We start from the raw sequence: 12,540 nt of genomic DNA, 5'->3' as shown, positions 1-12,540 counted from the left end.
ATGATTAAATTAAGAAGAGGGTTAGGATTAGAAAGAGTTGTAAATGTGGAGAACAGTATGAATGGAGCTGAGTATGGACATGTAATGTTTATGAACCGACCGAACCTTTTATTAGCAATATTATGCCAAAAATAAGTAGCAAGAAACTGCAGAAAATAGTCATTTATTTTCACCAAGGTACCACATGTATTTTTAGCTATTTTAGCAGAATGGCTCTAGGGATGGCCGGTCCAACACTTTGGTCCAGATTAAAACATTTTGTGAACATGAATCCCACTGACTTCGGTGGTGCCTTGACTTTTCATCTTGTGCCATATGAGACTGACGTTTTAGTTTGTAAGTGAAATATCTTGACAGTTATTAACATCTGGTACAGACATTCATCGTGTGGTTATCTACAGGCAGGTTCAGTGTCAGGGTCCTGGCTGCGTACCTTGCGGAAGGCTTTCCTGGTGTCCCTGTAAGCTCTGCTGAGGCCCACCACCATGTTCATAGCAAAACGCCACACCATGTAGTTCTGCAGGTCCCTGTGAGGAGAGGAAGGATGGAGAGACTCTCTTGCTTACACAAAGCTGTGATACAGTATCAGTAATGGGCAAGCAGCTGTTTTTACTGCTGCAGTGCACTCCCGCCCCCACAAAGACACACTCACAAACAAGCCATTGTACACAAACATAGCCACAAGCTCATACAAACTGACCTCTTGGTGTATCTGGCCAAGATAAGGTTGAGTCTTCTGTAATAGTTGGGAGAGTAGTTTATGACCTTCTCTGTGTCAGGAACGTTGATGTTGACTGTATTCATTATCTTAGCGGTGAAGTAAGTCCAGTTAAATTCCTTCAGGACGAGTGCGAAAGAGGAGAAAAAGAAAAAGAATGTAAGAAAGAGGAAGGACGGCAAAAAAGACATGACACATTCTGACAGATAGAAGGTGTATTTTCACCTGTGATTCAACCTCAAGGGTGAAGTTGGCGTTCAGATCACCCAGTTCCATCTTGTTGTAAAGCAGCACTGGGTTGTTACGGTCCTCTGGAGTATCAGTAGCCTTGAAGAGCGCAAGAAATATACATTGAGAATTAAGAATGCTGTCACAACATCCTGCTTCCTGACACATGCATACAATTTGCTGTGCAGGTCCAGCAGCAACAAACATATTTGAAGTCCCAGGAGGCACTGGGTCTGTAAATGTCAGAGCTCGAACTGTGACGGCCTTGTAAAAGCCAACAGCCTAGTGGAAGGGAAGTGGAGCATGGCAGTGAGCAGAGCAGACCAGCACAGAATGACAAACATGGACTGTGCAAACCTGTTGATGTCTGAGAAAAGTTGCGGCGAAGGGATCAGACTGGTTAACAGCTTGTTTTACACGGCAGCTGCTCCCGACTGGAGCCACAAACTCAGAGTGAGAAGAGAGGTTTGGGCTACAAATGGAGGAGCGGAAGGTCATTCTGTCAGAAATCATTTGCTCAAAAAAATCCTCCTGTTGTGTGAAGCTGAGATAGAAGATAAGGTGTGCGCTGCTGGAAAACATGGCCTAAAATAACAATAGAGTGCTCTTTCAGACACTAAATTCTCAGAGTGTGAATGCACACTTACATTGGCGATGTCCCTCTCCAGGTCCATAACTCGTGCCACCTCCTCTTTGATGCGGGTTTCATTGATGGCAAGTTTCCGGTCAGTACGGATCAGCTTAGCCAGGTCAATCATGAACTGCTTGTAGGCCCGACATGCCTGTCAAACACACACTCATTCATGATATCTGCATCTCTGCTTTACATTGATAGGACAGAAAGGAAGTCACTGGCTTGAAATTGACCAAAAGCTGGAGGTGACAGTGTGCACTTATGCACAGATACACACAAACACACACTCAGCCCACCCCAAGTTAAGTGCGGTAGAGTGCTGCTTTCTGCATATCAATCAAGACTCTATGGTAAACTGTAAAGTAAAACGACAGCAGGTGATATCTGCTCAAATCACACACATCTGCTCTGGATTGAGGCACGACCAAATCTGTTCTGCCTGCGCATTTTTATTTATCATGTAGACCAAGGGTGGGGAACGTGTGGCCTCCAGACCTTTTGCGGCCCATGAGATGATTTCATCCGGCCCGTGAGCCAATTCATAAATACCCAAAAGCAACTCATAAATACAAAAACCTCCCAAGACAAAAATGACTTCTTTTCTGCAATAAAAGAAAATAACATAAAATAGTCCGCTAACATTTCCTTCCAGGTGGCCCCTGAATGCATCAGGCACATAGCAGTTATGTCAAGTTTGGGGAAAATAAAGAAAATAATATAAAATAGTGAACTGCATGTTCCTCCAAGTGGTCCTGAATGCAACACACTTGTGCAGGTTGATACCACGTCAGTCCATCATTGCGCGCTAAAGTTGATACTATTTCAGAGGGTTTGTGTGCCCAACAAGCAGCTTTCACAAGCCCACATTCTGATAGAGTGTTATGCACGCAGGTTTTGTGGTGAGTGAGCTAATAGCTAAGAAGCTGAAAACTCAGAAGGAAGATTTGTGAAGGAAAGTTGTTGCTGCTGCAGAAGTGCTAGCATCGGATAAAGTAAAATAGTTCCAAAGTGTCAGCTTGTTTGGAATAATTCATAGAAAACCTGTCGTGGAAACTCAGTGATAGCAAGTGTCTCTGTGATTTGGCCTTCATGGTGGACATTACCAAGAACCTCCCAGACCTGAAACTCAAGCTCCGGCCAGCCTCTCAGCTCTCTGTTTTCAAATGTGAAATCATTTGAAGTGAAGTTAAAGTTGTGTCAAGTCCAACTGGAAGGAGGTAACACTGTGCATGTTTCTACTCTGCTCAAACAAAAGGCTGCTGTGACATCTGAACATGCTGCTGAGTGTGTAAACTCCTTCAGACATTAGAGGCAAGAGATTTCAAAACTTGAAAACTAAACAAAAGGAACTGAACATTTTTGCGACGCTGACAACCTACAATACCAAATCACTGAGCTGCGACACAACAAAGAGCTCAAAGCGACAACAGCCTCCTTCTGCTCGACTTGTGTAAACTGCATGTACGTCCTGAGGATCTTCCCTTCTGATTCTGGGGAGGCTGAAGTTTACTTCTCTATTTGGGACAACCTACTACTGTGAGCAGCTCGTTTCAGAACTGACTGTTGGAAAGACTTGGCTCCTCTAAAGACTGACTGAACCCAACCTGGAAAACCAGCTGTGAGCATCATCATCCTCATCATCACTAGCATCTGACATCAGACGCCTCGCCAAAGAGAAGCAGTTCCAGCCTTTACAGTAGAGGGTGGTGTGATGTATGTGTTCAATAATTCAGTATGGCCCTCGAAGGAGGTTATAAAGATTGAAATGGCCCTTTATAGGACAAAGGTTTCCCACCCCTGGTACACACATGCTTGTAAATGCATGTAAGCGTACAAACAAACACAAAGTTGATTAAAGTACTGATGTTTGAACCGATGCCCTAATCATTTGTCGGGCATCTTGTTTCCTGGAACAAACTCCTGGGGACATGGAACCCAGACTCAGTGGCACAGGCCCAAACGAACACATGGAGCTGTTTTCCTCATGCATCAGTAGAAAGCCTTAATTATATTACAAGTGTGCGTGCATCTGTATGAACGCCTACCTCTGTGTAGGGTCCGGTGCAAGAGTAGTAATCTCTTGACAAGAGGCCGAGGCTTGTCTGCTGGTCAAACTGCCAAAGAGGAAGACAAGAATTTATTTTCATAAGCCAAAGACAGATTTGAAGAAATTGGTGGATGTTTATTTTCAGGCTGGATGCTTATGATGTGGAAGGGCTTTCTTGCTACAGTTGCACACCTACATGAATGATGTGTGAATTGGAGTCCCTGTCGTCAGTGCCGACAAAAAAGTTAACCAAGAGCTGAGTTCCATATTTCTCATTCAGTTTGGCGATGACGTCCTCCAACATCCAGTTTTTGCCTGAAGAACGGAGACAGCAGGGAGAGTGAGGAGGAAAGAACCGCCTGTACATGACATCCGCTGTGCGCGACAGTGGAAAAGAATACTTTACCATAATTGGCCTCCCAGTTGTCCACAGCTATGGGCCACTCAAACACATCAGGCAGCATGTTGAGCAAAGGATCCCCTCCTCTTTGCTCAATTAAACCTTAAATGGAGAGTAGAAACAAGCAAAAATCTGTTAATAGTGGATACATTATTCCACATCAAAACTGTAAAACACAAAGTTGTTGTTCATCCATTGTACTTCTTATCAAGCAGAATTAATCCCATCAAATTTGGGTACATTTGATGAGTTTATTGTTGTGAACTTTAAGCCAAAATGCTTTTGAAGAAACTTATTTGCATTATTAAAGCATAAAAACAGTAATCCTTGCTTTTAAAACTATGAGTTTTTTTTTTAATTATAGTCTGGCAATGCAATAAGTCGGCACAAAACCTCTGATGACAGCAAACAAAAAATCTTTCAATTTAGGACAATGGAGGATATAAAAAGGAATAGTATGTGTTGACATGTGATTCTTGTGGACGCACTCTCATTGGTGCAGGACTTGTAAAGGGTCTTAGCCTTGGTGAGAGCAGCAGCCTCCCCCTCCACTGTTTTTTCAAGGACACCTACAAATAGAGCAGAGAAAAAGAACAAGCATGAATGGAAGAAACACAGACAGAAAGACAAAGAAGCTAAAGGACTGAGAGGGCATGTAGACAGAGGGACAGACGGACGGGGAAAGAGACGCGTTAAGTAACTTCAGGTGCACTGTTTTCATTTTTTGGATTCAAAAGAGAATCCAGCTGTCGTCCAGATGGATTTAATCACTTTGATTAAGGCATGTTGTTTGCCCCTGTGTCATAAAGCGCCAACAAAAATAAAGTTATGACTTCAATCCACCGCAGAACAGAGCAACTAGTGATAGACAATATGACATTATTCAAAGGGGAAAAAAAGAAAAAAAAAAGTCATGGATGCATTAAAAGGGGAAAAAACTCTGTCATGCATAAAGAAATGCTAAACAGATGTCAAATTAATTCTTTTGTTCAATAATATGTACAGTACATGAAGAACTAATGGAGAACTGTAACCTTTTCAGATGACAGCTGTTACGTAGTTTGTATATGATGACATGACTGGGCAATATTTGAAGGGAACATTGAGTTCAGAGAACAAATAAAGCTTTAATATGGTCTTTCCCTGACTGAGCAGACTTTAGTCAGTTTTCACTATTTTGGTATTTCTTCAATATCATATAAAGTCCACTTGCCAACTTTGAAGAGATCAAACGTTATATCATCAAACGCATCAAAGGCAGAACAATAGCGATACACCAACACACGATCACAAAATGTTCCTTTGTGCTGTGCATGGCCAATCTTTGCTTTGAATAAGTGATTAAACACGAACTATTTATTAGTTTCAGCGCAATTAATCATTTCATTTATGTGATTAAGATTATTTGGGTCATTTGTTGTAGAGGTCAACGCAGTCATATAAACCACAAATTATAGTGGCACTTTGCCGTGCATATTTTAATCTGTGGTTGCTATAAATTGGACTCGCAGCATGGCAGGGGTAATCATGGTGATGCGAGTGACCTCAGAGCAGGGAAGTCACAGCAAAAAAAGATGGAAAGAAATCAAGGAGCAGTAAAGCTGAAGGTGTGGCAGTAAAGGGCCATTTGAAAACAGGAGTGAACACCATTGCTTGTTTTATTGCCTGCGTTCATTGCCTCTTCAACACCTGTTGTGGGCATATGGACGCCAGTTAGCTCAGCCTCGGGCTAGATAGCGTTTCTAGGTAGACAGCTAATCAAAATGAGTGATAAGTGTTGGGGTGTAAACTTGCTCAACTGAGGGGAGGAGAATGGGACCAGCAGTACATGTTTCTTGTGCTACCTTAAGGCACCGAGTTGCATATTGTAGCTTTAAAGTGCAACCATTCCCTCAGGATCCGCCGTCACTTTTCGGCAGCATCGAACATGAGAATGAGCTTAGTTTAATGTTCAGATCATCCAAGTTTCAGCCCATCATCCACTTGGTAAGTTCGGTGTTTTTCTGAAAACCACCATGGTGATTGTGTCTTGTTGTAAGATTGATAGAAATCCTCTGTCCTTCGAAACAAGAAAACCTCACACCTACTCAACAGGCATCTTCAACTCAACAGCTTAAATTACCTGATGATTTGTCATTGAGTGCCAAACATAAAAAACCTGAACTGTGCCCGCACTACAACACCATGAGCCTGACTCTCACATCACAAAGTTTACTATATGTTGAGACTCCCAGGGCTCTATTCAAAGAATGTTTTAGAAGGGGCCTGTCCTGTCGGAGGCTGGAAGCTCAAATCCTGACTGAGTCACTTCAGCAAGTTAGCTCCGGCTATCGTGATTTACAGCACAAGGTTGTTTAAGCCTAGAGAGATTTTGGAGGGTTTTGATCTGATCCCTTGAAATCCACCTGGTCATGGTTCAGTGGGGCAGCACTGCTTGGTTGAACTAAACTGAAAAATAAACCATTATGTGTAACAAAAGAGCATAATCAGATATTTTACGTAAGATTTCTTTTTTTCTTTGGGGCTCACAGTTCGTTTTTTGGTGCTTGAAAATTAGAGGTTTTGAGTTCAACATTTTTCCCATCTAAAAATATATGTGACAGTTCATTTCCAAAAGCCTGTGGGTTGCTGTGGAGAATGTGAAGGATTCATGATGCTTCCATTTATTTTATAAAGACCGCATCATGAATAATGGATGATGTAAATCTCTTTAAAGTCTAAGCGGATGTGATAAACTTCCTGTCCATGCAAAATGGGTGTAAATGGTTGACCATGAGGTTGCCTTTGCTATTGTTTATGGTAATTTAGAAGAAAGGCATAAACGGGCTGTTGAAGTTTTATGAAAGCAGTCAGAAGCCTGAACAGCCTGAATTTCACAAGTAAAAATTGACATTTACATTTATGTCACACATTATTGCATTTGCATGTATGAACAAGATGTGTCGTGAATTTATTATATGTTTACTTTGACTGTTTCAGAGTTATGCATTTGGATTGTTAATATATTTACATGACATGGATCTGCCCACGCTGCACAAAATGCTCATGAAGTTAGAGGAGGGAAATGGATTGAGACCTCTCACGTGACTGTTCATCTGTATTCTTTGGGTTTTTCAGTTTGAAAAAGCCATCAATTGATAGTACCAGCTCAGCATTTCAGAATGCGTCTCTGCTGTGCATTCAAAAACCTGCCACATCCACCACGTTAGCTCGCCAAGTCCAGCTGTGCAAACACTGTGCTTCAGTGCAATGCATGTATCATTCATGATGACTGTATCTCTCCCTTGTTCTTTAAAGAATACAAAAACTTGGATTAAGGTAAGTTTGCATATAGCCTTTACCTTGCCAGACAAATCCTGAGGCAAACACAAGCATGTGTAGTCCGACCTGTCTGAAACTAATCCTGCGTCTTTTGAAATACAAAGTGCTGAAATAAATTGTGCCACTTAAAAAAAAAAAGCCCTGTAAAACTCAAGAGATTTTTATCCTGATGTGAGAAGAAGTTCATGTCATCGAAACATTGAAAAGTTCTAAATTAAAGTAACCCAACTAAGAATGAGAATTAGGCTTAGTTCAACATTTTAGGAAATACAATTATTGGCTTTCTTGCCAAGCGTTAAATGAGCAAATCAATACCACTCTCATATGTGTCATCTCAATCCAGCAGCCGGTTAGTTTAGCATAGCACAAAGTCTGGAAGTAGCCTGGTCCTGTCCGAAGATCACAAAATCGGCCTACCAGAACCTCTAAAGCTCACTTGTCAACATATTGTATCTCATTTGTTGGACTATTTATTGCAGACAACCAATGGAGACACCAGGAAGTTACTGGTTCCAGCCAAGAAATAGTTCATAAAGTGGCCAATTGATATTTTGAACGCAAAAATAGATAAAATGGGTTACTTGGAGAGTTTTAGAAGTGTTTCTAGGTAGATTTTTTTATAGCATCCATCTTTTCATCCACTAACTCTTTGCAAGAGAGAACATTTTTGAAACCTGATTTCAGTATTGCCTGTCACATATAAAGTTATCTCTTATGTTCCATCGGATCCACAGATACACCACCTTCCTGCACATCTCAGTGCAACTCCAGGATCAATACAGGAAAGAGGATGGATCTTGAATTACCCAGCAAACTGACAGGGAACTCTCCCCTGAGTCCAACAAGACATCACTCATGTCACCATGAGTTGGGATCAAAAGATAAAGACGAAGAAAATGAAAATTTACTGACAGACCGATCTCTAAAAAGTTAGATAAAGCTGTTAACATAAGACAAGGTTGATCCATTTCTGTAATCTCTAAATTAATTTAATGTCACATCAGATCATTGTGTCTTAAAAACACTTTTCAGTGCCATCAAAATATCCCAAATTTAATTGAATACCATTTTGGTTTGTTTTATCACTTTCCCTTTTTTTCTGTTTCTCTCCTTGCATGACTGCATTTCACTTCAGCCTCTTTCTATCCTTTCATTTTTCTAATCCTCCCATTTTCTCATTACCATGTGTGCAGTATTTATGTGCTCATTTAATCTTAATGAAGTCCTGAGATAGGGACCCTTCACAGGGCGCTTCCTGCAAAAGGGCACAGATCATGTGTGTGTGATTGGATTACTGACTGCCTGGTGTTAATGTTTAACCACAGCAAAGGCTTGCCCTCTCACTCTCACACACAAATTCTGTCTCTTGCCCCGTGTGTGCGTGTATGGATTTATTTGCGAATGGATTTTGTGCCGCCTGATGTTTGTTTGAGACATCACAGCAATTTGAACCAAAGCACTCAGCATGATGCAGAATCTGAATTTTGAGTTTCTCCCCTCTGCGTTGCCATTTTATCCTTGACTGCCTCTCGTTCCACTAGGCATTTCACTCGCAGTGTTTCCAGTAAGAGCTTTGCTTGCCATTTGTCATTATGAAGCATTTCTTTATGGTACTGTATATTGCACACAGAAGCTGTAAATTACGTAGAAACTGAAATGAGCTGACACGTTATGAGAGTGATGAGTCTCAATCAGTAACAAATGAATTGTTTACTGTTGTTCTAAAAACATGAAAGGCTAATTTTTCTACAGTCATTGCTTTACATTTTTACAGCGGTAATAAACCCACTGCAAGAAGTTTGACAAAAAAACACCTTTAAAATTTTATGCAAACAGTACAACAGCCCATTAAAAACTCCATCAACTGCCTTAATGATGCAGCAAATAGCTTCATTGAGGTACTTAAGGTTTACAATATTTTGTTTTGTAGTTGTTTTTGAGCTTTGTCAGACTGTTTGCGATACAGCGTTGATTTATCTCTATTTGATTTTGAGGTCATTGTGTGTGTGTTGGTGTTGTACTGGCGATAGATTTACATATTGTGGAGTTGCAAAATGAGAGGAACTATTTGGAGCATCCTCCGGAAGAAAAGGTCCTGTTTATTTTCTGCATAAACAGTGTTAGGTGACTGACAGCTGGAGCAGTTTCAAAGCTTGCATGTGCACGATGCTCACCTGGTTGAATCATTAGTTCAAAAGAACAGCAAGTGTTGTGGGAAAATCCAGTTCTTTGATAAAAAGCAAAATGTTTGTCTGCATAAAAATGAAAGGATGGAAGTCAACTACAACTTCCAAGGTTAATTTAGATACCAAACATCCAGTCATTGCATTTAAAATTCCACTGCTGGTGCTGCTTAAGGCGACCAGAAGCTACAGTGATTCATTTTGCAGTATAAATGAGTTCACGCAAAGATTCTGGGTCAATTTTTGATGAATGTGGCAACAATGGCGTGGAGTCTTGTTCCTCAGTGGCAATGACAAAGCAGTCTGAGTTTGCTACAGCTCTCATCTCATCTGACTGCCTTCTTCTCCAAAGCAATGGTGGCTAAACCCCATGGGTATCCTGGAGCTGTCTGAAATACCAGACAGCCAGAAAAAAAGCATAATTTCTCAGATTTCCATAACATCGTCATAACATAAACTTAAAATATCATTAAATGATCTACGAGGCTCCTGTGTCTCTCTGTTGGGGGAACTTGAGGATAATATTCAAAGGAAAATTTACAGTGGGGAACAGTACCTCTGGACCCAGACGCTCATCCCACTTTGCAACTGTGTTTTGAGCTAAAATCATTACTGTGTTTGCTGAAAACACTTATCCAGCTCATCAGCACCCTTAAATGCACAGTTAGCATGTATTTAAGTATAAATCCATTGATTGTGGCGAGCTCACTTTTCCACTCGCCCTGCCATCAAGCCAAACTTTGGCCATATTCTGTCATTTACTCAGTGCCATGTTGTCAGTCAAAGTAACACCCCTTGGAAAATCTCACTGTACATAAACAGTCTGTCATGTACTCAGCACAGTGTTGGCTGTGAGACAGCTAACGGGGGGATTATTACCTTGGTGGAGGTCTGAACTCTTTCCTGTTATTCATAAGCATCCTCGCTGGGAAAAACATATTCAATTCAGGGTTTTCGTTAAATATATTTTCGTTGGCTAAGAATTACTGCATTAATATTCACATTATTTCCCTTGGCCACAAGCCTCTGGTTTGCTATCTTTATTTGATATGTTTATGAGAAATACAGTATTTATGGTGTTGTGCAATGATTTTGACTGGAATTTTGATATCAGGGAGGTCATGTGAACAAAACATTTATCTCAAAAGCCTCATTGTAGTCAGTTTGTTTCACGAAAGCTCAGTTTCAATTATTGTTATCGCAGGAAAAACACAGACATTTGGTCTTTTAGTATGTGGTGCTGTACACAGCATGCCAGACAAACATCTCGCATCTGAACGCAGTGAACACGTCACAGATTTTCATCGACTCTCCAGGTGATAACAAATTCTACAAGAAACATAAGCTGGTTCTTGTGTTGGATGCCTTCGGCCAGAATTGTGCCTGTGCAATGAGATTTAGACCTGGAACGATGCGAGAAGCACCTCGTGCCATGCAGAAGAGCAGCAGTTTGCTCACGCTCATGAAAGTCACATGCACGCACACATGCACAGATGGACGTACGCACACAGGGCTCAGCTTGGAGATGACTACCACATGCTGTTTCACATTTCCTGACCTAGCCTCAAAGCTCTTTCTCACTTCACCTAAAATCCCTCTCCCCGGTTTGTATGTATCTCACCTATCTTTTCTTCTACATTACTCACCTTTAGTCTCTCATTTCACATCAGCGCTCATCTTTTTTTTTTTTCTCTTGTTGTTTTCTTTCATCCTCCTCCACCTGATGTACTTCTCCCCTTCCTCTTCCTGACACAAACTAGTTAGTAATTAAAACGCTCATGGTCAATTGGGCAAATTATTGCACAGTATGCCACACCTGAGTAGGGGGAGGTGGAAAAAACATTCACACAATAGTATGCACACACATACACACAAAGCTGTGGTTACAATCAGAGTGCAGATCCTCATTATGAATCATTTATAGCCTTTTACAGCAGCAGAGAACAATTCCAGGCATTTACAAGCAACCACAAATCTACACAGCTATTCGCGCACATATACATGCACGCAGGCTTTTTTTATTGCTGCCATGCGGCCTAGAGCACTGCAGTGTCCAGGTGTTTCCAGGCCCCTAAAGCTGTTGACAGGAAAAGGATCTGTCCATCAGCGGGCGGTGGTATTCAAGCAGGCGACAGCCGCCAGCCCCGAGATCAGAGGTTGCCTGTTTGATGTCACCTCCAGAGCAGAGGTCACAACTCTGCAGAGGCCTCACACTGCCAGGACCTACATGTCGACATGCATGAGTCGTTCAGAAAAAATGACACTCTGAAAGCCAGAAGGTCTGAGCTGCTAATATAAATGTTCAAGAAAAGCAGCTTGCACACATGCCTCGGTTTGGTATACCAAGTGCAATCTTAAATACACAGCGTTCACATTTTATTTCTCCCTAAAACACACACAGACTTTCACACAAAGCAAACCTGAACATGTGTGAATACAGTACAGTCGGACACATTCCAACTGTGCCTGGTAAGCCAGACGGCCTGAAGGAATGAACACAACACTGATGGTTGGTGGGGATTTCAGCTGTTGAATGACTAGGACCACTTCTTTGGCCGCACCATCCCTTTCTGCGGTAAACGCAGCGTTTAGATAAGTCAGTGATTCTAAAACATCAACTTTTACACTTTGCCCAGCATTTCATCATCAGATGCAGACGTGTTTTTTCCCTCTTTTTTTCTTTCTCTCTCTGTTTTCAGACAGGCAGCAAATATCACAGCAAGACCACTGATAAATCTGCTCAATCGCAGTAAAAATACAGCAAAGTGTGAAATGACGCCACGCGCTCACACAGAGACATGCTATGTACGTAAATGTGCATACAGTAACAAAATGCCTAAAATGAGCCCTTGTTGAGCAATGTTTATTCTCCTTTTTCCCCCCTGTGTGTGATTTTTATGGGTGTTAAAGCTGCCATGGAGAAGAGAGGAGAAGAGAGCAGTAGAGACCAGAACAGATGGCCTATTAGTTGCTATAAAGCAATGTACAATGCAACAAAAAGTGCAAATA

General features: G+C 41.4%; 1 protein-coding gene across 2 annotated transcripts in view; it reads right to left on the bottom strand.

The window, feature by feature from the left end:
• Positions 1–12,540, bottom strand: part of LOC139336857 (neprilysin-like) — a 29,944-nt gene that overhangs the window by 8,511 nt on the left and 8,893 nt on the right. For both annotated transcript variants that reach the window (XM_070971140.1, XM_070971141.1), the window contains exons 5-12: positions 4,516–4,596; positions 4,034–4,129; positions 3,824–3,942; positions 3,626–3,694; positions 1,594–1,728; positions 944–1,045; positions 701–837; positions 434–527 (exon numbers count right to left, since the gene is read on the bottom strand). In XM_070971140.1, coding sequence (XP_070827241.1) covers positions 434–527; positions 701–837; positions 944–1,045; positions 1,594–1,728; positions 3,626–3,694; positions 3,824–3,942; positions 4,034–4,129; positions 4,516–4,596 — 833 coding nt within the window. The remainder of the gene's footprint in view (positions 1–433; positions 528–700; positions 838–943; positions 1,046–1,593; positions 1,729–3,625; positions 3,695–3,823; positions 3,943–4,033; positions 4,130–4,515; positions 4,597–12,540) is intronic.

This window comes from Chaetodon trifascialis, chromosome 9 (assembly GCF_039877785.1).
Source record: "Chaetodon trifascialis isolate fChaTrf1 chromosome 9, fChaTrf1.hap1, whole genome shotgun sequence".
Classification (NCBI taxonomy): Eukaryota; Metazoa; Chordata; class Actinopteri; order Chaetodontiformes; family Chaetodontidae; genus Chaetodon; species Chaetodon trifascialis.
This window is presented reverse-complemented; position numbering and strand designations above follow the sequence as displayed.